The sequence below is a fragment of the Struthio camelus genome, chromosome 3, assembly GCF_040807025.1.
Source record: "Struthio camelus isolate bStrCam1 chromosome 3, bStrCam1.hap1, whole genome shotgun sequence".
Lineage (NCBI taxonomy): Eukaryota > Metazoa > Chordata > Aves > Struthioniformes > Struthionidae > Struthio > Struthio camelus.
In genome coordinates, this window is record NC_090944.1 from 134,311,060 (window position 1) to 134,333,087 (window position 22,028).

The 22,028-nt window shown below is 38.0% G+C and overlaps 1 protein-coding gene across 6 annotated transcripts in view; it reads left to right on the forward strand.

Annotated features, from left to right (window-relative positions):
• The window catches only part of KIF16B (kinesin family member 16B), a 146,982-nt gene that overhangs the window by 119,355 nt on the left and 5,599 nt on the right, over positions 1-22,028 (forward strand). For all 6 annotated transcript variants that reach the window (XR_011140542.1, XR_011140541.1, XM_068940410.1 and 3 more), the window contains one exon: positions 10,274-10,357. Coding sequence is in view for 4 of the 6 variants with exons in the window: in XM_068940410.1 (XP_068796511.1) it covers positions 10,274-10,357 (84 nt within the window). In the remaining 2 variants the exon portion in view is untranslated. Of the gene's footprint in view, positions 1-10,273; positions 10,358-22,028 lie in introns of those variants that run through there.

Genomic DNA, 22,028 nt, shown 5'->3' on the forward strand with positions numbered 1-22,028 from the left:
TTATTATATTTAGATGAGGTTAGCTTTCATTTTAAGCTTTACTGTTGACAACATTGATAGTAAAGGGAAAATCTCAAAAGTGTGTGGAGCTTATAGCTAGTTTTTAATCCTATGTTAAATTGGATAGCTTTACAGTGTCTGTAAGACTAGACATAAGTGAAAATTTAGTCTATGTGACTATAAAACGCTATTATTGTTGGAAGGGAGGAGTCAATAGTTTCTTTTAAACTTCCAGTTTATGTACTTGGAATGTTGTTTCTGTTTTTATCATTTTAAACCATGCAGAAGACTAGCTAACTTCTCTTTATAATCAGTCCAGTTTGTTGTAAGAGTTGCTGCTTTACGTCTGTAACAAATCAAACTTGGAATCATACTACTTACTTGTTTGCAGGTGTATTTCTCAGTGACAGCTGTTCTTTAAGACCCTAAGATCTGTCATTAATTCTGAGTAGTCAGAAAGGCATCCGTCTAGTCTGCAGTAGAAGTTATTGCTGCGCTTTGATGAGTTTTCGTTATTAGCATTTCTTAAAGGCAAGGGTGTCTGAAATTTACAGCATCAGCTGGTCACACGAGACAGGGATATTTCTAAATGCTGCCAGATGTCACCAAGATGAGCTTCTGTGCAACACGCAAATGGTTTCTGGAAGATCTGTTAAAACTGCTACAGTGAATTCTCCTCTCCGAACCTATTTCTGTTGCAGAAGTCCAAAGGCATTGCATCTTTGCGGTGTAGCGCTCAAGTGACATGATAACTCATGCGATTTCAGCAGGAATGTGATGTGCAACAGGCAAGGCTTATACACCGCCCCTGTGGAGATGTTGGCTGGTGTGCCTGCTCTCCTGTGTTGTACTGTTGCAGGAATGCTTCCTTAATCTTACTAGAAATCCCAATGGGAAGATAACGAATCAAGTCCCAGATCATTCTTGAAAGGAGAATATAGAATAGAGGAAAGGTTCTCTTTTTTTTTTTTTTTGTAATTCTTTTTGAGAAGTGGCATTTATGCCACATGTTCATGAAGGTTGACCAATGTGTTGAGCTTTGACGACATGATCAGTTGTTGCTATTTCTTTAAAGCAGTGAACAAACTTCATGACCTGAAGCTGCCCTAAAGCATTTAACATATAGTTTGCAAATCATGGGCTAAAAAGGTAGAGAGTATGTTTTAAATTTGTCCATGCAATCTGTAGGTCAGGCTGTATCCTTGTATGAAGAGTATCGTCTGCTGCGCAGTAGGGGTGTTTTCCCCCCCCAAAATTTCTGCCCTCAGACAAGGGATAGACAAACAAGGGGATAAAATCAAGGTTTCAAGGACATTAAGGATATTTTTCAAATATATATAAGATATTTATATTTTTTAAATTTGTTTTTGCCTGGTTTACGTATGAGATAATAATGTCCTTTACCCTATGGCATTTGCTGTTTCTGCATTATCTTACTCTGCCTTTCTACGGCCTGCATGGAGAACTTAATGGATTTTCTTTGCCTGTTGGTAAGGGGGACAAAAATTGGCCTTGGTTGATAATTCTGAAATATCCATTTAGTGGTTTATATTTATAAAGATGCTGTGTTTATATTAGTCTCCAGTTTTCTTAAGAGAGATTAAAAACCCTGTGAAAACTGCGTAATTTTATAGAACCGCGAAAGGTTTGCGTGAATTTTGATATGTCGTGTCAGTCATTTTTATAGGTGCTCTGTATTTAAACACTGTTATACTACTTATAATGAACAAAACGCTGAAGTAATTTGTCAAAAATTATATTCTCCATCACTTATGACTGTATCTTGATATGTTATTATTCTAACTAGTCTAAAAGTGGCTTTTAGGAAAAGAAAAATATCCCTGTAGTGCCAGGTAACTTCTTTAGTTGCAGCTAATTTGGTTTTCTCAATGACAGGAGGCAGGCTAAATGGAGCTAAAATAATGCGATAAACAGTGGCCTCCACATCTCGCCATACCTCCAGGAAAGCATATTGAATCTAGGTCAACCTGCACGTTTAAAGCAGAAACTTGGATGTGAGAATTCTTGGACCTTTTTGATAGTTACTGGTCATCATTAGATAAATAGGTGAGCGTGATTCAAAGACAGTGAGCCATAGCTAGCAAAATCCAAGAGAGCAGCTTCTGGTGTCCGTTCCCACTTGGCACTTTTGCATCATCGTATAATGGAAAGAAGGTTTTGGGGAGGTTCACAGGAAGGTGAATGTTCTTATCTCTCTTCAGTAGCAGAAGAAGTTGAAGTGTTCTTTGAGGAAACAAAGAACTGCCTTTCTTGGGGATGGTAATGAGAAAGGGTGCCAGGAAGATCTTAAAAGTTCAAAAAGAGAGTGGAAATTGAGAAGGTTACCCAAAATTAGAGACACCAGAGCTGTGAGAACTTGTGCATCCTGAGAAAATGCTCACAAGAGAAGATTATCAGAAGGGTTAGTCAAAGAATCCAGTTTTGAGGGGATTTACAACAGAACTACTTATGCTTATTTGAAATGGTACATGTATGGGAGGGCATATAAGCACACTGGGCTTCCAAGCATGTCCTAGGGCCAGCATTGCCAGGGAATTATACAGAAGAATATATACCTATATATATATGGATACTCTCTAGAGTGTCATCCATATATAAATAGATATATCTCTTTATATATGGATGACACTCTAGAGAGATAAGATAGGAAAAAGGCAAGGGATTTTACCCATTTTTAATACAGAGGGAAAGTCATCTGCAGAATTGCCTGCCAGCTACAAATTAACCCTAGGAGGGCCTCTAAATACCCTTTGGCCTCAGTGGGGTATAGTCTGGAGGGGAGACAGTAGAAATGACTCAGCGCTGATCCCACACTGAAGACCAGACAAAAAGGAAGTGATGGAAGCGATATGCCAACCATGACTTGGTCCTGCCAGCCAGAAATGTAAAGGTTAAACAGGTTCTGAGGGCAGATAAATCTTTGGTACAGAGAAAAAAGATGGAGAATAGGAAGGAGAGAGTATCCCTTAGGCACTTGGGGATAAGGGATACCTTCCTCTTTGAGAGCAGGCCATGCTATAAAAGGGCAGGAAAGCTGATTGTGGCATAAATCTTTTTCAGGAAAGAACAAAAAAAATAAAACTTCTGCAGGGACTTGCCTGCAGGAGCTCTGTGGGTAGGAAAGTTGCGTACCACCTTTTTTTAATTTGTTTCCTGGTCGCTTGGAGCTATCTTTGTATTAAAAGGTTAGCTATCCTTGGTTATTTGTCCTAAAAACTCTGGTTTCTGTTTAAAGCAGTTCAGTTTCCTTTGAGGAGTTCATTACGTCAGAAGGTCTAGTGGGTCCACCTCAGAGCTTTGGCTGATCCATAGTTCCTCAGATAGCCTGCCTCTGAGAATATCAAATCTTTCTCCCCTTCTGTCAGATAGTGGAGGGAATGGTATATAAACACCCACTATGATATGATAAAGGGACAGTAGAGAAATAAAAAGAATTCGATAAATCATAAGGGAAAAAAACCATACCAATAAAATAAGGACAAGCTGGGAAGCTGGAATGGGAAGGAGAACATGTTGGAAGAGATGGAAAAAAGTTAAGAGAATATTAGAAATGGAAGAGGGAAAATAGGTGACAACCTGAACATCCAGAATATAATCTACTGGATATTCCCCCTCCTCAATTAGTTTACACTGGAAAATCTTATCTTTAATAGTCCAGTCTTCTGAAGGTGTCACATACCTACAGCATATGCATCTGTGAAGCTCTGTAGAGTGTTCAGGATGGAGGTGTTAGAGGAGTACTTTTTTTTTTTTTTTTAAGGATAATAAATTTAGAGCTTTACTTGCTCATATTTGAGAAAACATGATTTCAACTTTAATTTGCTTGCATAGCCTGAAAATGTGACTTAGGTGGTTTTTAGGGTTTTTTTGTTGCTGGTCTTTTTTTAAGTGGATAATACATGTCCAAGTGATTTACCTTTGACCTCTATTTGTTTGTTTGTTTTTTTCCTCCAGAATTTATGAAGTAGACTTTTATCTGTTCATTAAATGTTAACTTTGTCCCTTTGCTTAGGGTTCTCTTATGAAACTATAGAGAATAGTTTGTTTATTTTCAGACAAAATGCTAGTAAAAATACAGAAGATAGGCTTCTTTTTTTTTAACCTAGTTATCAAATCCCTAAATATTTAATGCAAGTTCCTAGTTAAAAATACAGCTTTTGTACAATTTCTTTAGAGTCTGGAGGTCTTAGTACATCTTGAGAAGTTGAGGCTTAAGCTACTTTGTTTAAACTTCAAAAACGAAAACTAGGACATTTTTTTCTTTCATTACTCACTGCAAAATCAAGTCAGGTGCAGCCACACCAGCTGCAAAACCATGCCACATTCTTCTCTTTGATTTTTCTCATCTTTGACATAGAAATCTGGTACAAAGGATCAAAAGTCAGACACGCCCTTTGAAAAATGAGAAAATTCAGAGTTGTGAAAGTAACATGAGAGTTAAAGACGACTGACTTCTTAATTTCATAGTTAGTATTTCCTTAATTTTCTTTTTTCCTCCTTTTTCCCCAATTAAATATATCAAAACATTGAAGTACAAAGAGAATTTTGGATAAAAGATTAAAGACGACTTGGCCTCCATCAATGTCTTCCCTGTTTTTCTTCTTGAAAAAAATCTTTTACCATATTGTAGGCACTAAAACATAGATTTTACCCACTAGAAATAATGAGATGTTTCAAATCCTGTAGATTTTTGCTTGATGTAGGAAAATGGCACTTTTTTTGTGTTTAGGCAGCATAACACTTTGAACAATTTCATGCTTAGAAGTGACAAGCCTACGAAACTGTATTATGTAGTATTTTACTTTGGTCCACTGTATATTAAAATATCATCTGCAAAGTACTTTGCAAAACTTTTTATTAACTCGTTATGTTCCACTGTGCTGTAAATCCCCTGAACTGAACTAAATCCCACAGGACCCTAGCAAACTTCCATTAGTGTCAGTGAAGAGTCTCCAACTGGATATAACAGAAATTAGAGGACACCCTTAAAACGCTGATGGAGTCGTACTCCAAAGTCCCTGAAATGAGAGTGCACTGTGTTTGAGGCAGAGTCTTACTGAGGTGTCAGAGCCTTCCTTTGTACTGCATCAGTTTCCAAAAGACCAGTCTCCAGATTTGCATTTTTTCCTGGGGCTCAGTAGTTGGAAGGCTATGAAGACGTATAGTTTCACTTTAAAGGAGCATGTTTCCAAAAAAATGTTGTTAGGTATGCATTTTTGCCAGAAGTAGGTGAATCTTAAGGTCAATGAGTTATATAGAAGATAAAGTAGGTAACTGAAGAAAAGGTCATTTACTATTCTGCCATCTACTTTTACCAGCATTAAATACCTGCTGATAACCTAGTTAGAACCAGTCTGTGGGCTGAAATGTGAAAGAAGCATAGGAATCCATTAAGCTTTTTGCAGCTTACTAGAATAATACTTGCTAGGTATGAAGCACCTTCCGTATAAGAACCTAGTACTGTCTAAACTTGACCATTTTAATCTCACAAATAGTATTGCATGGTAGGTAAGTATCACTTCTTACTGATATTTGTGCTGAGACACAAATACATGCCTGCAAGCAATACCAGACCAGAAATAAAATATATCCCTCATTCATTATAACGGTATTATGAGTAAATTGCAAGTGACTGTTTGCCTCTAAGTAAGACTACTACTGCCTGTAGCAACAATTGCTAGATTGGAAAAACATCATTAACTGTAAAAAGTTTAATGCCTAAAAATCATCAGGAGCACTGATGTGGAGTCTTGAGGTGTCTCATACTATTCTAAAATTATCTTCTGTGAACTTTGGGGCTAAGAGTAGTGCCAGTCTTGCCCATGGTGTGTGTATGTGTGGACATGCACACTAGCATGTAAATAATGCAATTTATATTACAGTGATGGTATAATTAAGCGTAGTAGGGAAATGCTTCTGCAGCCAAAATAAAAATTAGGAATCTTGCACACCACATACAGAAGCTTCTCAGGAAATCATTCTAACTTGCTCTTCCTGTCAAGCAAGGGAATATGCCTCTTAATTTCCCCTGACAGAAAGCACATCACCTCATCAGCAGCCTCAGAAAATGACAAAACAGCCAAACTGAAAAAGAGCGACTGCCAAAAGCTTCCACTGCCGCTTCAGTACGGGAGATTGGGAGAGGAGGGGTGTGCTTGAGAAATTTCAGAAAAGTAGAAAACTTACCCTGCTAGCTAGAGCTTCCCACTGTCACACTTTGTCTTCCCGCAAAACCTTGACTGATCGGGCAGTCAAGGTGTGACCCTTTATGAATTCATTGGGGCCAGAGGGTACCTGATCATTTAATTCTGAAAGAATAATTTGTACTCTTGAATCTGGGTAGCGTGTAGTTCTTTTGCAGTGTTTGAGCTGAGGCAGACATCTCTGTAAAATCTACACCAACATGTATTTAAGTGATGGAGGCAGTTCAGTCACATACTCTGCTGTGTGTTTTAACCTGCAGAAGCAGTGATCTCATTTGAAGTTACTGTGCACTTTCTTAAAAGCATTGTACTTGCTGCTAATAAATTTTGATGGATTTATTGAAATGTTTGCTCCTGCGATTTGGCATAAATGCCAAAAATTACAAACAAAACCAAAAAACCCCATTAAGTTGTGATGAATTGTCAGGTTTCTGAATTGAGCACAATTTGCTTTACATTCAGAGCCCTGTATGTTAAATGACCCATCAGGATAGAAGATCTTTATAGAAAATTATGGCTACATTTATTGTTGGATCAATATATACATATTACTAAGCTGCTTGTTTTTTTTTTTTTTCCTGTTTATAAACCAAAATTATGATAAGATGAGGGGATTTTTTTTATGGTCACTGCATATTTCTAGAATTCTTGCACCAAGTATTTTTCCCACCCTAAAGGCAAAGAGTAATTTTTTAAAGTCAGAATGACAGAGATTGATAGTGTATATACAAGTAGACTACCTCTGGTAAATATATTAATGTTGTAACTTCTTACATAAATATATTATAATGGATCCAGTTGCTATTACACTGAAATTACACAGTCACATAGAGGACTGCATAATTCACATTTCTGTAAAATGTTTCCAGTTCTCATGTTGCAAAGATAATTTTCAGACTGCGAACTGGGTGCAAACTGATGCTGTGATGTCTGCTTAAGTGGTCAGACGACTTGAAACTTGAGCCTGCAGAGTTTTGAATGTCTCCTTTTCATTTTGGTGGGGATTAGACTCTGCAGTCTGACAGTGTGTCTGCAGTAATGGCAGGCAAGGAAAATTAAGATTGCCGTGCCTTCCAGACAGTGTGTTTGCTTTTGTGTCTTGTTGAATGTTTTGGCATGCAGTGGAGTAGAACGTACAGGAATACCTCGGGGCTTCCAAGAGTTGCTGAAGTGATGATGAAATCTGATTCTTTCACCACTCTCTCCAGTGGATCATATGACTGAAGGCTTTTCTATCACATAGTTGGGTGGTCATCTATTCTAAGAGGAATAGCCTCCATTTTGATTGCGTGATGGACATCTGCCAATCATTTGGCTAACAGAGGAGCCAGAGGACCCCAGAGAAAGATGGTAGCAAGGAGTAGGCCACAGTGCATGGATTATTCTAATAGGCCTTGGCTGTGCGCCCTCTATGTCTGGGCCCCGTAGAAATGCTGATTGCAGAGAATGGTCAGTGCTTTGTAATGCATGCTCTGCAGGATGCAGAATCCTTCTGTATACATGTCTGTTTGTATAGGTATACTCTGTACACATATGTGTATAAGAAGTGTGCATGTATGTAGCAAATACAGATTGGAACATTGGTATCTTGATAGGAATGTAGGTTTTTTGTTAAATAACGATTCTCCAAGTTCGGAGTGTTCAGATCCAGGTCCTGACTGGAAATGAGATTATGATTTTTGTTGAGGTACCTGATGTTACTTCAGACATTTCAGAGCCAAGTTATGGGTGGAGGCCTCTCTCTGTTAGGTGTTAAATTTATGCCTGGTGTAACGGACTTTGCTGACTTGGCTTCAAAGATGTGTACGTTGCAGTGATTTGGCAGTTAAGGAATGATGAAACTAGGTGACTAGCTACTTAGGGTAGAATGAGTTTAGCAAGACTTACTAGCTCTAGGAAGAAGAAGAAAAAAAAAAAGTTACCCTCCTCCTAAGACATGTTCAGAAAGGTAAGACAATTTAAACGCTGTTGTCCATCTCAAAATTTTGCAGAAGCAGTCCCAATAATCCTGTTAAAATCAAATTGAATTTAGGTAAAGAAATCGTTCTGAGTTTTAGCTGTAATACTCTTTTGACTCTACAGAGTAAGCCTGACAAAGTTGTTGCAGTAGCTTTTTTATTTGTGCAAGTTGACTTTTAATAGCAGACACTATTTTAAAATTCTGTAATGCAAGTATTTATTAGTAAGTAAATATGAGAACAATTTCCCTAGAGCCAGGAGGTTATTGTGGTGGTAGCTGTTTTACCTTGTTTGTTCCTAGCAGTTATATGATTCAGTACTATTTAATAAAATATAATTTCTGCAGGGGTGGGATTTTGAACTCCTTGAAAATATTAGCCTCTATATTGCTGCATAGGTTAAGAAGAAAGGAGTAAGTAATGCAGTGAAAATAAGTCCCAAGGACATAATTATAGGGTACTCTGGCTGTGTGTTCTTTGTCCTGTCAATATGAAGAAGCAAGCAGAGTTGGAGAAACTTCAGGAATATAATTGGGGTATGCTGGTGAGACCGAGGCCAAACAGGCATCTCTTCCGCCTCCTCTGGTGCCCCATATCACTTTATATCACTCTTTTGAAGAAGTATAGACATGGCTTTAAAATTATCCAGGTCAGAGTTGAACCAGAGAATAAAGCTGAAGTACTTCCAGAATTTCTCTATATTTTAAGCATGCCTACCTTCAGTGTTAATAATGAAGCTCCTCATTTAATTCAGTTTACTTCTGCTTATTGTAACCAGTCATAAATTCTCCCCAATTCTGTATATGCTAGTATACTAAAAAATGATGTATCTTCATGATCTTAGTATCCTCAAATAGCAGGGGAATTCATACAAGAGGCCTTTTTAACTGGGGTTTCTGCCTGCGAAACAGCTCCAGCACTACAGATGTGAGGTTGCATATTTGTGTCTCATACAATGAGAGCTAGAATGAAATAATTTAGAGCTTCCTTCAAGTGCAAACACAAGCTATGTGGAGAGGACTTGCTTTCTTGTGCCGCATTCCCGAGAGCAATGGTTTAGCAGACCAGATTGCCCCGTCACTGATACTTGTTACTGACCCTTGAGTCTTGGGTGTGTTTTCCCAACTATAGCTGACTGGAATTTATTCAGACATTTTGTTTGCTGATCCACAAGAAAGGAATACAGTTCCCTTACTTTGCCCCTTACTGTTTTTGCCTGATGCAGTTCCAACAGGATGAAAAAGAAATGAAAAGACAATTCTGAACGCCTCCATGGAGATGGGGCAGATCTAAGTAGACATTTTTAGGAGTTCTGCTGGTGTCGTGTTTCCATTTTCAATGTGATAAATAGGATTTACTTGTTCATGTGGATTGTCTTTAGAAATTAGAATTATCAGCTTCCAGTATGCACACAAATTTGAATGTGATTGAGTTACAGTTGATTTACCTCTCAGGTAATACTTTCCATGATCTTAGCTGCCATAATAGTGTACATGCATACTCTTAGCCTGGGTATATTGTGAAGGAAGATGGGTCAGTTTAAGGTACAATGAAAGCCCCTCAGATTCTGCTAAGGTGTCAGCCGGAGTCCGGCATCATTATCTTGCAAAGCATGATTTCAGTGACAGTTCTTGGATCCAGTGATGTTATATTTATAAGATAACATAAGAAAAGAGCAAACAAATTAAATGACAGTACAGTTGAAGACCAAAGTTTTTAAGAGATTGAATGTGATCTTTTAAAATATTCAAAATTCCTGAAGAGATCCTTTCTTACTTCTTAGCAGGTGTTAGAGCATTAGGTTCAGTTTACAACTTTGTAATTTTTATGTCGGTAAATGGTGACAATCTAATTCCTAAATTTACTTTCTATTGCTCCTTTATGACAAAATGCGTTGTTATCCTAGCAGTACTACAGACCAGATTGTAGTAATGTCAGTAGAAATGTATAATGTGATCATTGCTAATAGCACATACTGTAGCTCATGAATATTTGGCGTTTTCTTCTTCCCAGTCACCTCGTAGTTGAAAGAGAATTTTCTCATTTTAGCTTGTCATTTATGATGCTGATTCATTCTTTTGTGTCTTCTAGCTTGCTACTTTAGAATTCCCTCCGAAGAAGCTCTTTGGAAACAAGGATGAACGAGTGATTGCGGAACGACGGAGTCACTTAGAGGTAATGGTAACTTTTTTAAAAAGTTCTGAAGTGTGTTTAGATAAGAGTTCTGCGTGCTTGACCAATAGAAACCATTCTCATGTGGTTAAAGTTAAATAGCCTGCTTGTAAGTATGAAGTTACTTGCTGCTTCATTTAACACAGGAGATGGCAGCAGTAGATTGCAAAGTAATGAAACATGCTTTTTTTTAAAAAAAAATACTGGTCTAGGAAAAAAAGCAGCTCTTTAGAGATGTTCATAGGCAGTACATTTATTTAAGGGGAGAGGTTGTGGATGAGGTAAGTGTTCACTGTAGACAGATGGTCTCTGTGCAAGACAAGATTAAAAAAACTTGATACTTTAAATGCAATGTTATCCGAAGATTTACTATTTTATCATAGTTACTATATCCAAATATCTCATGACAGAAGGAAAGTGATATTCAGGCATTTTTGAGCTTTATTTTGTAACCTAGCTTTCTAAATGTATTTTTTCTTCTTTGAATTAGTTTTAGAAATTAGTTTTACTATGGATAAGGTAGCTGAGATTTCTGGGGTTTGAGTTTTTTCTTTGTTCGGTAGCACTAGGTTGATGGTACAGTTTTGACTCCTATCACACTTAAGGACTTTGTATTTCGATGTTAATGCACTTATTCTTGCGGCCTGCGGCAGGAGGTTGGGTTTTGGGAAAGAAGGAGAGGCAGAAAGAGAGAGAGAGAGAGAGAGAGAGAGAGACTAACACATACACGCTGAAACTATATTATAGCCACATAAGGGTTACCTGATCATGCAAGCCAATAACAATTATACTCTTTGAAGAGCTGGAGTAGAATTAAGTAGAACTTTAGAGAAATGAATATAGAAGTAGATTGCTTCCAACCGTAATCACTTTTGTTTGCATTTTTGAATTCTTTCTATGTACTTCACCTTTTCCGTGACCCACAAACAAAACATATCCTCCCACTGACTTTTGATGTGGAGCTGTCTTACTTGTAGCGCAGAATGTAATCTGCTTTCTGTTTCATGTTTCCCATAGAGGGGGACTGAATATTTTCTCTTGGTAAAGGTATAATTGCATTTCATTCTAGTACTCAGTTTGCATGTTTTTGTTCCAATAAGGAATTTAACCCTTTAATCCTTCTGACCCTTCATTGGTTTTATTAATAGATTTTATTGTAGTGTTTAAAATGTTAGAACTGCTGTGTATGGTGATGCTTTGTTCATGGTTGTATAGTATTTATAGCTTTGTATATGAGCATTTTTTGCTTATAGATTTGATTAGTTTTATCTATTATAGCTAAATTACGTCATTAAAACTTTATTATCTATATATTTTGCAGCCATAATAATAATATGGCTACTGTTTACATACATGTATTTCACTATATGTCAATAATACTGACAAAGCACTCAAGTTTAGGAAAGTGAAGATACCTAGCGGTCAAGGGGAAGTCAGCTGAAGAGGTCAAGGACCTAAGCAAATGTTCCTAACCTGTAACGATGTAACAAAGTTGTCATTAAAAAAAAAAAAAACTTTATCGGGACCGTTAATTACAGTTTTATCCTTTCACTGTGTATTTTGTGGCTGTCTTCTCTGGGTATGTACTGTAGGCCAACACAGCTGGAGTACTTCAGCTAACATAACTGCAGCCTCCTTGACAGTGGGAGAAACCACCTAAGTAGTAATGGTTTCCAAAGTCATGCAATGCTGTTTGAGTATTCAAAGCATCTTGAATTACACTGTGAAACTATTTGTCAGATAGGGAACGTGTGAAAGTGGAACGTTGGAACAGGCAACCACTTCTACTTAAAAGGCTGGCTGTAATGTTCTCCTAGTTTTTAGTCTGGGATGAACCTTGAGCGTATTTCAGTGGGCTAACCTGAAAGCAGTAAACAAATGGACGGCCTCTGCAGGGAACAGAGTTTCTTGGCCTTTTAAATATAGCTTATTTCTCATGTGGGAATTCAATGGGGTGAAAGTTTTGGAAATTAGACCTTGATAATTAGCAGAAACATGGGTTGGGTTGCTCATAACAAGCTGTTGGCTTCTCCTTATCTGTATTCGGTTGACTTTACTGCCTGATCCTATGCCTTGATTTGCTGAATCAAGAGACAAGGCTTCAGTGAAAAAGAAATCTAGTGAGGCTATTGCATGCCATAAAACCTGGCAATCCCTTTTAAGCCTCAGAGGTTATATGTTGTTATAGTAATAGTATAGTATGAAAGCTTATTTGATTCTTTCACATGGTTAGTCGAGAGCTAATATAGCATGTTAGCAAAGGCAAAGCTCACCTTCCAGCAAAACAAAAATGTATATTCTTATTGAAAGTCTTAGCTGACTTTAATGGCTAAAAATAGATGAAAAACTGACAAATGTCAGTCTAATGACAATGTTCTGGACGAATATTCAATATTATGTGATCATTAGTAGAGCTACAGTAAGTGTTTCCCTTTGGTGGATGGCAAAGAAATTACTCTCCTCATTCATTTTTTACATTAGATATTTATAAATCTTGAATAGATTGTGACTTTGTGTTGTTTTTCCTGACTTCTTTTAACTGGAGTGGGATACTAAGGCTTTGACTAGGGCAGTGCATTCCACAGGTCATCGCTGAGCACCAGCAGTTTCTTTTTTAATTAATTTACACTTTTCTTTTTGAAGTATACATGTAACACTAACCTAAAATTCATATAAGGGATAAGAAAACTTAAGCTCTTATTTCAGTCAAACAGCCTGAAAAAAATGTTTTCAGGAATTAGCGAAGGACCTACGAGGCCATTTCAGTAACCTGCTGCTAATTCCAGAAAATAAATTAGTCAGGCTGTTTAACTGTAACTCACCAAAACTAAATTGCAATTTTCAGTCTGATCTGAAAAAATGAAGCATTTAGACTGGGAGTTACTGTAGGAGCTAAACTTTCTACTTTTCAACTACACAACTAACTAGCTGTATAACTCCAATAGTCAGACAGCTAATGCTATTGCATAAATCTAAACACTTATTTTAATTGACTCACTTTGGCTGTAGTCAGGGAAATTTTCCTTGTGCCTAATTATAAAAAGATCTGTCAAATCATCCTTTGCAAAAAGCAGGGCAGCCTAGGAAGAGTTTGATTTTTTTTTTTCTTTCTTTTTTTTTTTTTTTTCCTTTTCCCCACATCTCACCTCTCAGATTCCAGCCACAACAGGAGCCGAAGTGCTGAAAACAGCATGAGGATTTTGGTGGCACTGTTCAGTGCGACTAGAAATGGAGGAGAGGGGTGGTTGTTTCTGTGTTTGTTTATTTGTTTTTAAGATCATCATGTAAAACATCCTCATTTCAGCTTGAGTTAAGAAGTGGGAGTATTGTTTCAAGATAATAGGGATGAAACTGCTTTGAATAAAAGGCTCTAGCAAGCCCCAAATTATGAAAATTGAGTTTTTTAAATCAAAATAAATGCAAAGTTAATCTAAAACATTAAGTTCCTGTGTGTGTGTGTGTGTGTGTGTGTGTGTGTGTGTGTCCTAGCTGGTATAAAGGCTAAATCACCAAAAGCTGCACGATGCATTATTGGTAGGAAAACACATTGTGTGTGCTTTTCTGTGTGTTTGTGAGAGGAATCTGAAGAGAGGTCTTTGGATCTCTAGCATGAAATATATTTGTACCATGAATACTTTTGCTTGGCATTTGTTTGTGTAATACAAAGTCTTTCGAGCAATATCTTACATTTTCCTTAGAGGTTTGTAAGATAACATGCAAGTGTGCCCAAAGGATTTGCCTATACATCTTAAGAGAAAGCACATAAATTGTACTTAAAATTACCTGTTCTAAATGCTCTGTTGCAGTCTATTAATTTGGTATTTCATCAGGGACCTGTTGCAGGGCAAAACTCTAAATTAATTGTTCTGCAGTCTAAAGACTGTAATTTCACTTCAGAGCCAACCTTGCTTGATTAAATCCGCCTTAAATGAAACAGCCAAGAATTCTTTTGATTAAAGTTAATGAATAGATGTTAGTCTGCCTCTATCCTTTCTTGCAGTCAGAAACTAGTAAATAAGGATATAGAACCCAGTTTCCATGGATGAAATCAGATGTATATATCCTTTTTTGGTCTTTTAAACAAAAAATATGTAAAGGGAACAAAATGTCACAAGGGAATGTATTCAGTGAATGTATGTTTCCATTTTAACCGCAAAATATCTTCTATTACTTGGTGAGTTGCTAGATCTGTGGATGACAGTAGTAAAAAGAAGTTTTCCTGAAATCCCAGCTTCTTTGGATACTGCATTTCTTCATATATCATTCCCCTGATGCCCCCCACCCTTCTCTGCAGCACATGCTTTGTGGTAGTAGTGAAGATCGTTATTTATCCCCGTTTTCCCATTGTCCATCCAGGAAAACTGGGCATAAGTAATAACTGTCTAAGCTGACATAGGAAATGGAGTCAAGTAGAACCGATGTTTCCTGAGTCCCCAGTCAGACCACTTGCAGCTGTGGACCCACGGTATTTTCTTTTCTAGTCCTGCTGTCACCGGTGTGCTCAGAAAGAACAATTTTTATGCCAAAAAATCCCCAAAGGAAACAAAACAAAGGAACCCAAATCTCAGCCCGTCTCCTTCTGGCTGTGGCCTCTTCCCCATTCCTCATTTCCAGCGCCCCATTTCCTCGGGTCTGTTTGTGGACAGCAAAGGGAAACAGGCAAAATAGCTGAGTGGGGGCCCAGCAACAGACAGCGCTATGCTCGGGAGGAGTCACGCGCCTTTCCTTTCCCCAGAGCTAGGGGAATGAAAGAGTGCCAAATCTCTAATAGGACAGTAAAGCAACCCCCCTTCAAGTACTGAGGGAGCACATATATCTTTCTGGCAGCGTCTCTGCTCATTTTTTTTGTACTCTGAACCTCTTTAAAAGATGGACATGCTCAATTTATTTAAAATTAATAATACAATTGTCCTTAACCTCCTAACTTCCTGATGTCTGCTGATGAGTTTTTCAGTGATAGGTGCTAATGCAAGAGGCAGAAATAAATCTTGTATGAACTGCATAATTAAATTATTCTGTCAAGTTCTGCAGAATTGGCTTCTGAAAGCACCATAGACACTAAACTGACTGTATTGCTGTTACCCGTAATCAAAATCAAGCTGCCAAAATACGTTTCTTTAACACAGAAGTTAAGTGCTTTGTTTTGCTTTGTTTTTATTTGTATTCTGATTTTTGTGCCTTTTAGGGTGATAATTTCTAGAATTTTTTTGTATACGGCTATGAAGTCAGCCACTGCAACTTCCCTCTTTAAAACTGAGGTTCTGCTGTTTTTGCATAACTCCAAGAATCTGGTTCTGAATCTGGTAATGAAAACATGAAATAAGGAGCTAGCACCTTTCAGTGAACTTGAATTTACTATTGATATTTAAATGGTAGTATTAGTTTTAGAATTAACACCCCAGTGGCAACCAGCACAACAGATTTCTGAGAGAACATCTCAAAATATTTGTCCACAAAAGTGGGCAAACTGAATATGTTCAAGCCCGATTAATTTCTTGAGGATTACCTTGAAGTCACGAGAGCAGAAATATTTTAATGAAATTTTAGATTATTCATTATCTGAATATTCAGCATGGACTACATACGTTCATCCCGTTGGCCTTTGCTTTGCAGCCCATCCCTTAATCCATTTAATTGAGACAATCTGCTTCATGCTAGTTACAGGTGAATTGATGTTTCTATTACAAAAAAACGGTCAAGTGGGGTCAGTAAGAGTTGCTATTTGTGGCTGATTTTTCCTGTCACCGAAGCCAGTCACAAAGACCTTTCAAAGCTACTGATTATATGTCAGTGCAAAGTGGTTATTAAAAAGAAATTATTAGACTCCGGTGTCAGCTTACAACAACAGCCCTAATACCAAAGCTTTTTAAGAGCTTTAAAGCCAGCTGCTCAGCAGCCTGGTTCTTACAGATTGAGTGTATGCCTCTGACAGTGTAGTTGTAAATACTGCTCTTAGAAGCATCTCAATGAGATGGACCTCAGAAAACATTCAGAGTACATTTGCTAATCATTGAAACATAAAAGGAAGCTTTTTCTTTTGTTATGGATATGAGTGCATATCAGATATGGCTGCTATTGCAAAAGCAAATGCTGCAAATGTCCAATGCTGCTGCAGTGTCCAATAATCGTGAGGAAGGTTGTTTCATACCCCAAGTCTGAACTACAAAATTGCAACGCCTTAGAGTGATGGTTTTAATTTCCCAGATGAGGAATGGGGACGTAATGGGAGCACAGGAGGAAAGGGCATAGACAAAGAGAAGAGAATTTTGGCGGGTGGGGGGGAGTTGTGAATATTAAGTATGTGAAATCCACTTCAAGGAGAATTGTCTGGGTTAGGTATAGTTAGTTTGCCTTTCACAACCTATAGTTACTGTTTAAAAATAATTAAAACAAAAATAAGAGCTACTTAGTAACAACGCTCAAGTCTTGAGTTGAGTACAGACAATATAACCTTTGCCGTTAGCTATTTTGAGAGCAATTTCACATGCCAGGTTCATGGCCTTCAGTGCATCACTAGGACTGTCCTGGCATTCCTTCTTGGATGTGTAAGCCCTCAAAGAGTCATAGTGGCTCTTACCAGTAAAAGGATTTTATCCTTTTTTGGGTGGTGCTGCCTTGTGTGCAAGGCCTTGTTGGCTTCAAGAAGTGAGTATGTAAAATTAATTTTACTTACTGATTACATACACTAGATACAAATAAGTAAAAATTAGGATTTTGCATGCATCAGTAGTTGATCCCCTACCAATAAAACGTTACTTCGATTAAATACCATGGAATCTTAGCCAGGCCCACAGCAAATACAAGATGCTGTTCTTATAATAGCAATAGGAGAAAAAGGTGATAGTTTAAAAGAAGTAAAAGCCTGGGATTATTTCTAGAAGAGTTCACTTCAAGCTCTATTCCAACAGGCTACTAGGTGTGAAAGGAAGGATAAGTGTAAGCAGCCCCTTGATCTGATTTGCTCAAACTTGGTGGCTCACTCAACATCAAGGTCTAAAACCCCGGTTTGCAGAGTTTGCTTGAGGTATCTTTCATGTAGTATGTTTGCCCCTTTGCAATAATGTGGAAGTTTTTCTTTTGATGTGTAACCTCAGGTCTCTACCTCAAAAACTGAATCTTCCGTGCTAATTTTTAATGGAGACAAAAAAATCAAGAGTTACACAGGATGTGCAGTTTATGGGCTTTTTATCTTGTCTTTTTAGAGATGTTAGAATATCAGAAAAATAAGAAGGTATGTTTATCCTGGTTTAATAATTTCAGAGTATGTGACAGCATATAGTTTGAACTCATAGTTTAGCTCCACATCATAATATGTTTTGCTGTCAGTTCAGAATAAATTTCTCAGCATCCTCCTACAAATCAAGTCTTGTAGTTGTGCACTGTTATGGGTCTCTGATAATGGCTCTCTACATTCAGATGTGAGTAGATGAATAAAGAGTGCTCCACCAAGGACACTGGGTTGAACTCAGTGCTATCCCTTTTTCAAAACAGGCATATCAGTCATCTTCCAGCATTTGATTTCACCAAAGGAAGTTGAGGGTGATGCATGTCGAGTGCTTTGGTAGCTGCCTGCCAAGGCCACTGCAGCGGATGACATGCTGTCGCTGCAGGACCAGGGATGCATGGTAAATTCAATTTTTTTGTTGTTCTTTCTGAACAGGTTTTAGGAGAACTTGTTTTGACTTGTGCTCTGGAGAAAAGATTGATTTCTTTCACTAGTCAGGTCTGTTTTGACCTTTTTTAATATGGCCATTTACTTCCAAAAGAAGACTCACACTGATAGAGTAGCTGTAAATCATAGTTCTTGCTGGTTTTCTTTTCCCCCCATCAGGCTACAATTCAGCTTTCATTGGAGCTACTTAAAGCCAATGAATATAAGCTTTTAACATGCAGACATTATAAGAAATATTAAGTCCTGTGGATTTTAAATGAATTTCAGGCAGAATAAGATTGTAATTTGGGATGTAGACTGACTTCAGAAGTTAATTCAATTGATGCAGCATAATAGTAATTCAACATAATGTGCTCATGCCATTAGACTTGCACAGAAAAATGCTCTAAATAGCTGTAATGAATAGTTTGAATTTTGAAAAACGAGGAGAACAATTTCACCTTGAATCATAACTGGCCTCTCTCAGAATGCTTGTATGCTACAAGAATTGAAAGAGGTGTACAAATTCAAGTATTTTTCAGTACAGCTTCGAGTAAAATTAAATTTTAGTGGGACTTAAGCACTTTTGAAGATGTAGTGGTAATACTGTGACCTCTGTAGCTATTGAGGAAAACCGTAACCCTGATTCAAGGAATTTGCAATACAGCATGCATAAAAAGGTAGGGAGAATTTCCCAAACAGCCTGAAAATGTAAGTCCTGTTTTTCTAATGGAATTTAGCTTCTTAAAGAGCTTGCTTTTTACCAGCCTAGTTTCTAAGTCACATAAGTACATCTAAACACATCCAGAGGAGCGTATGTGTGTATAGCATTCCTGCCTCTCTCTCAGTTTTGGGTTAAGTCTATCACCGATACAGATTGCTACAGCATTAGTAACACTGCAGTGACTTACAGCAACCAAGAATACAAGCCTCCATAGTTCAGTTTTGCAGCGGCAGTTTAAGTGAAGGCTGAATTCTCTGCTATGAAAGAAAAATCATATTTTTGTGGATTTAGCGCTTTTGGCCGTGTTAATATTTGGGAGCAGTACGGGTAAATCTATTCAGTAACAAAAGAGCTAAACTATGTGTTTGGAAGGAGCCTTCAGTCTAATCCTTTTCTATTCAGTTCTTTAACAAACAGGTTGGCTCTAACAAGTTAAGAGTTCACATTGGGAAGATAGCATCTTAAACAAAATTAGCTTAATTTGCCATACTCTTATTATTTCTGCTAAGGGGGAACCATAAATAGTGGTTTCTTAGGAAACATGGCTAGCCTACTGCACAGGCAGCTGAACCTTGCTGCCTGTTCTGCAGCAAATACTCTCTTCCCCAGGAAGGTCTTTTTGTCTGCTTCGTCCCTAGCAATTCTTGTTCCTGCACTTGAGGGTTTTCTTTCACCTATGAATAATAGCACGTTAGTGCCCTCAAAGTCTGACAGTGAGGAATTTACATCCTGTTGCAGCTAAAGTTTAGCCTTGGCGTACTCCTGGAAACCTGGTTGTGTGTGTTGCGTGTGGCTATATGTAGAATTTGTTTTGGGGGGTGTACATGCGATGGAGTTGTATGTGTAGTTATAAGACATGCAAATATAGGATAAGGTGATGCTGATTGTGAAGTTCTTGATTTTAGTGACTACTAGGAATTATCTGTAAACAGTCTTGCCTCTGATGAGGTCTAATCAAAGAGAACAGGAAGGGTTTGATTAAAAAGAATCATTCCTTTATTCTTTGCTTGTAGAATGTGAAGCCAGTTAATCCAGCCCTGAACCTAATTAACATCTGCCAATATGAAGCAGATAACCCTCCTTTTAAAAATATGACTAATACAGTTGTGCCTTGTCATTTGCAAGCATGTGCGAGTCTTTCCTTGTTCTCCTTAAAAATCCTTGTACCTCCACAGACTATGTGAAACCAGAACAAGGTCTCTGATACATACGGGATAGATACATTCCTGCGGCCTTTATTACCTCTGAATCTTTAAGGAAGCTTTACACAACTTTGACACTGCCTATCTAATACTATATTTTTTTTATAAGGAGAATTTAGCCCTCCTGGTCTCTCTGCAAAAGATGTTGGCCAAGATGATCATGTCATAACCTTAGAAACTTTCTCCTTAGATATTTCACAGAAATAAGATCCTTTTGGCACAAGGTAGTCTCCCAGGCACTAAGTCTTTTTCTCATCTTTATGAAATTACAGCTGCACATAATGACCTAAGGGTGTGTGCAGGAGATAAATGTGTACAGATACAGAGGTGACATTAGCTACCTCCTGAGGGGCCTGAAATATAACTCAAGATATTGAATATCTCATTCTGTCATGCTCACATATTTTACTCGGAACTACTTTATGATATCTAGCAATGTATGTCAAGGTGTTGGGGAAAAGAATTGGAACCTCATACTTTCTTTAAAAAAAGAGAAAAAAAAAATAAGATCAAAATGTTCATGAGCCGGGTATATATGGTGAGTGGAGAGTTAATCTGAATCTAATTCTTGAATGGTTAGAGGTGAGGATATTAGTCATAGACTGTGTATGGTCCCCCACATTTTTGGGTTGTTTGTTCTCCAAAGCAACGCCACCCCATTTTTTTATATACTTGCTTTCTGCGAGGTCTTTCCCTGCTTGCTCATATTTAACAAATCCAGAAATGGATCAGAAATGACTTTTAAGATATCTGTCAGAGCATTATGCCAGCAATTATTCGTACCTAGCTTGCCAGTGAGCTTCATTGGGTTTTGAAGGCAATGAAGTAGTTTTAGTGGAAGACCCAAGGTGGAAGCTTAACTGGGATGTACTGCATTGTGACCTGGGGGCCCGAGCCATCCTTCTAGACTGCAGAGGCAGCCCGCAGAGACTCGCTGGTTGAACAAAAGTCAAGCTGCATGGCTTGAATACCCCTCACTGGATAATGTTAAGATATTTGGCATGAGAACACCTGATCCCTTGGAACTCAGTTTGTACTGAAACGTCCTATGTTCTGGCTCATAGCTTGGCCTTTCTCCGACTCCTGACCCAGATAATCCTTTCCTGCGTGGTGGTTACGATGTGGCGTGTGTCCTGAATGATGCAGAGCTAGCTTATCTTGCAGTCCTTTGGCTGAACACTTCTGAAGGATTACTTTGTTCCACTCTCTCTGTGTGATATCACTGGTTAGACCCACAGCATACCTCCCTTTAAGGGGAGTTAATTCCCTTTGAATTTTGCCAATATGAAAAAAAAAAAAAAGGGCCATGGAAGAAGCAGAACTGGTGAGAGGTTTGCATCCTATTTTTGCTGAGAAAGCAGGAGACCTTTTCTCTTCAGATTTGGTCTGTAGGATTACCCCAGACTGGGCTCTTTGCCAACCTGAAGTCTCTGTGAGACACTACCTCCTGTCAGTGTGTCATTTAAGCTAGGCTTTTTGCCTCAGCAGAGGCTGTTAGTGATGATAGCTAGCATTTATCTAGTGTTTCATATCTGAAAACCACCCTGGAAGTCTCTTCCCCCCCTCCCCTCCCACCCACCAAAACACCATATAGTGGACTAGATGTCCCAGATGTTCATTTTTGTTTGCATATGCCTGATAATTTATTTCTAGGAGGCAAAGGCAGGAAATACACTGTGATCTCTGAAGTTATAGTGGACTCCCTTTGCATGCTTTGTCTTCTAAGCAGATCCTTGTTTTTGTGATCACAGAGTGGAAGCTAAACGTATTCCTGTCTGTCTGCTTATTTTGGGCTAGATTCTTCCTCAGGAATATATCTTACTTTGCCAATATTCCCTTTGAAATCCGTGGGACTGCTTGCAGCATAATGCGTTTTTTCAGAGTCAGGGAATATGTTTCAGTCTGGCTGTGTGTGTGTGTGTGTGTAATCAAATACCTATCCTATAGAAAACAGCTGTTGATACCTGCATGTGCTTTGCTCTATGAATAATTCAAATTGAGATTTGATTTAAAGCTTGCAGCATTTAACACTAGTCAACAGAATAATTATGTGATTGGTGCTGAGGGAAACCAGCATATATATTAAAGGAAGAGAGG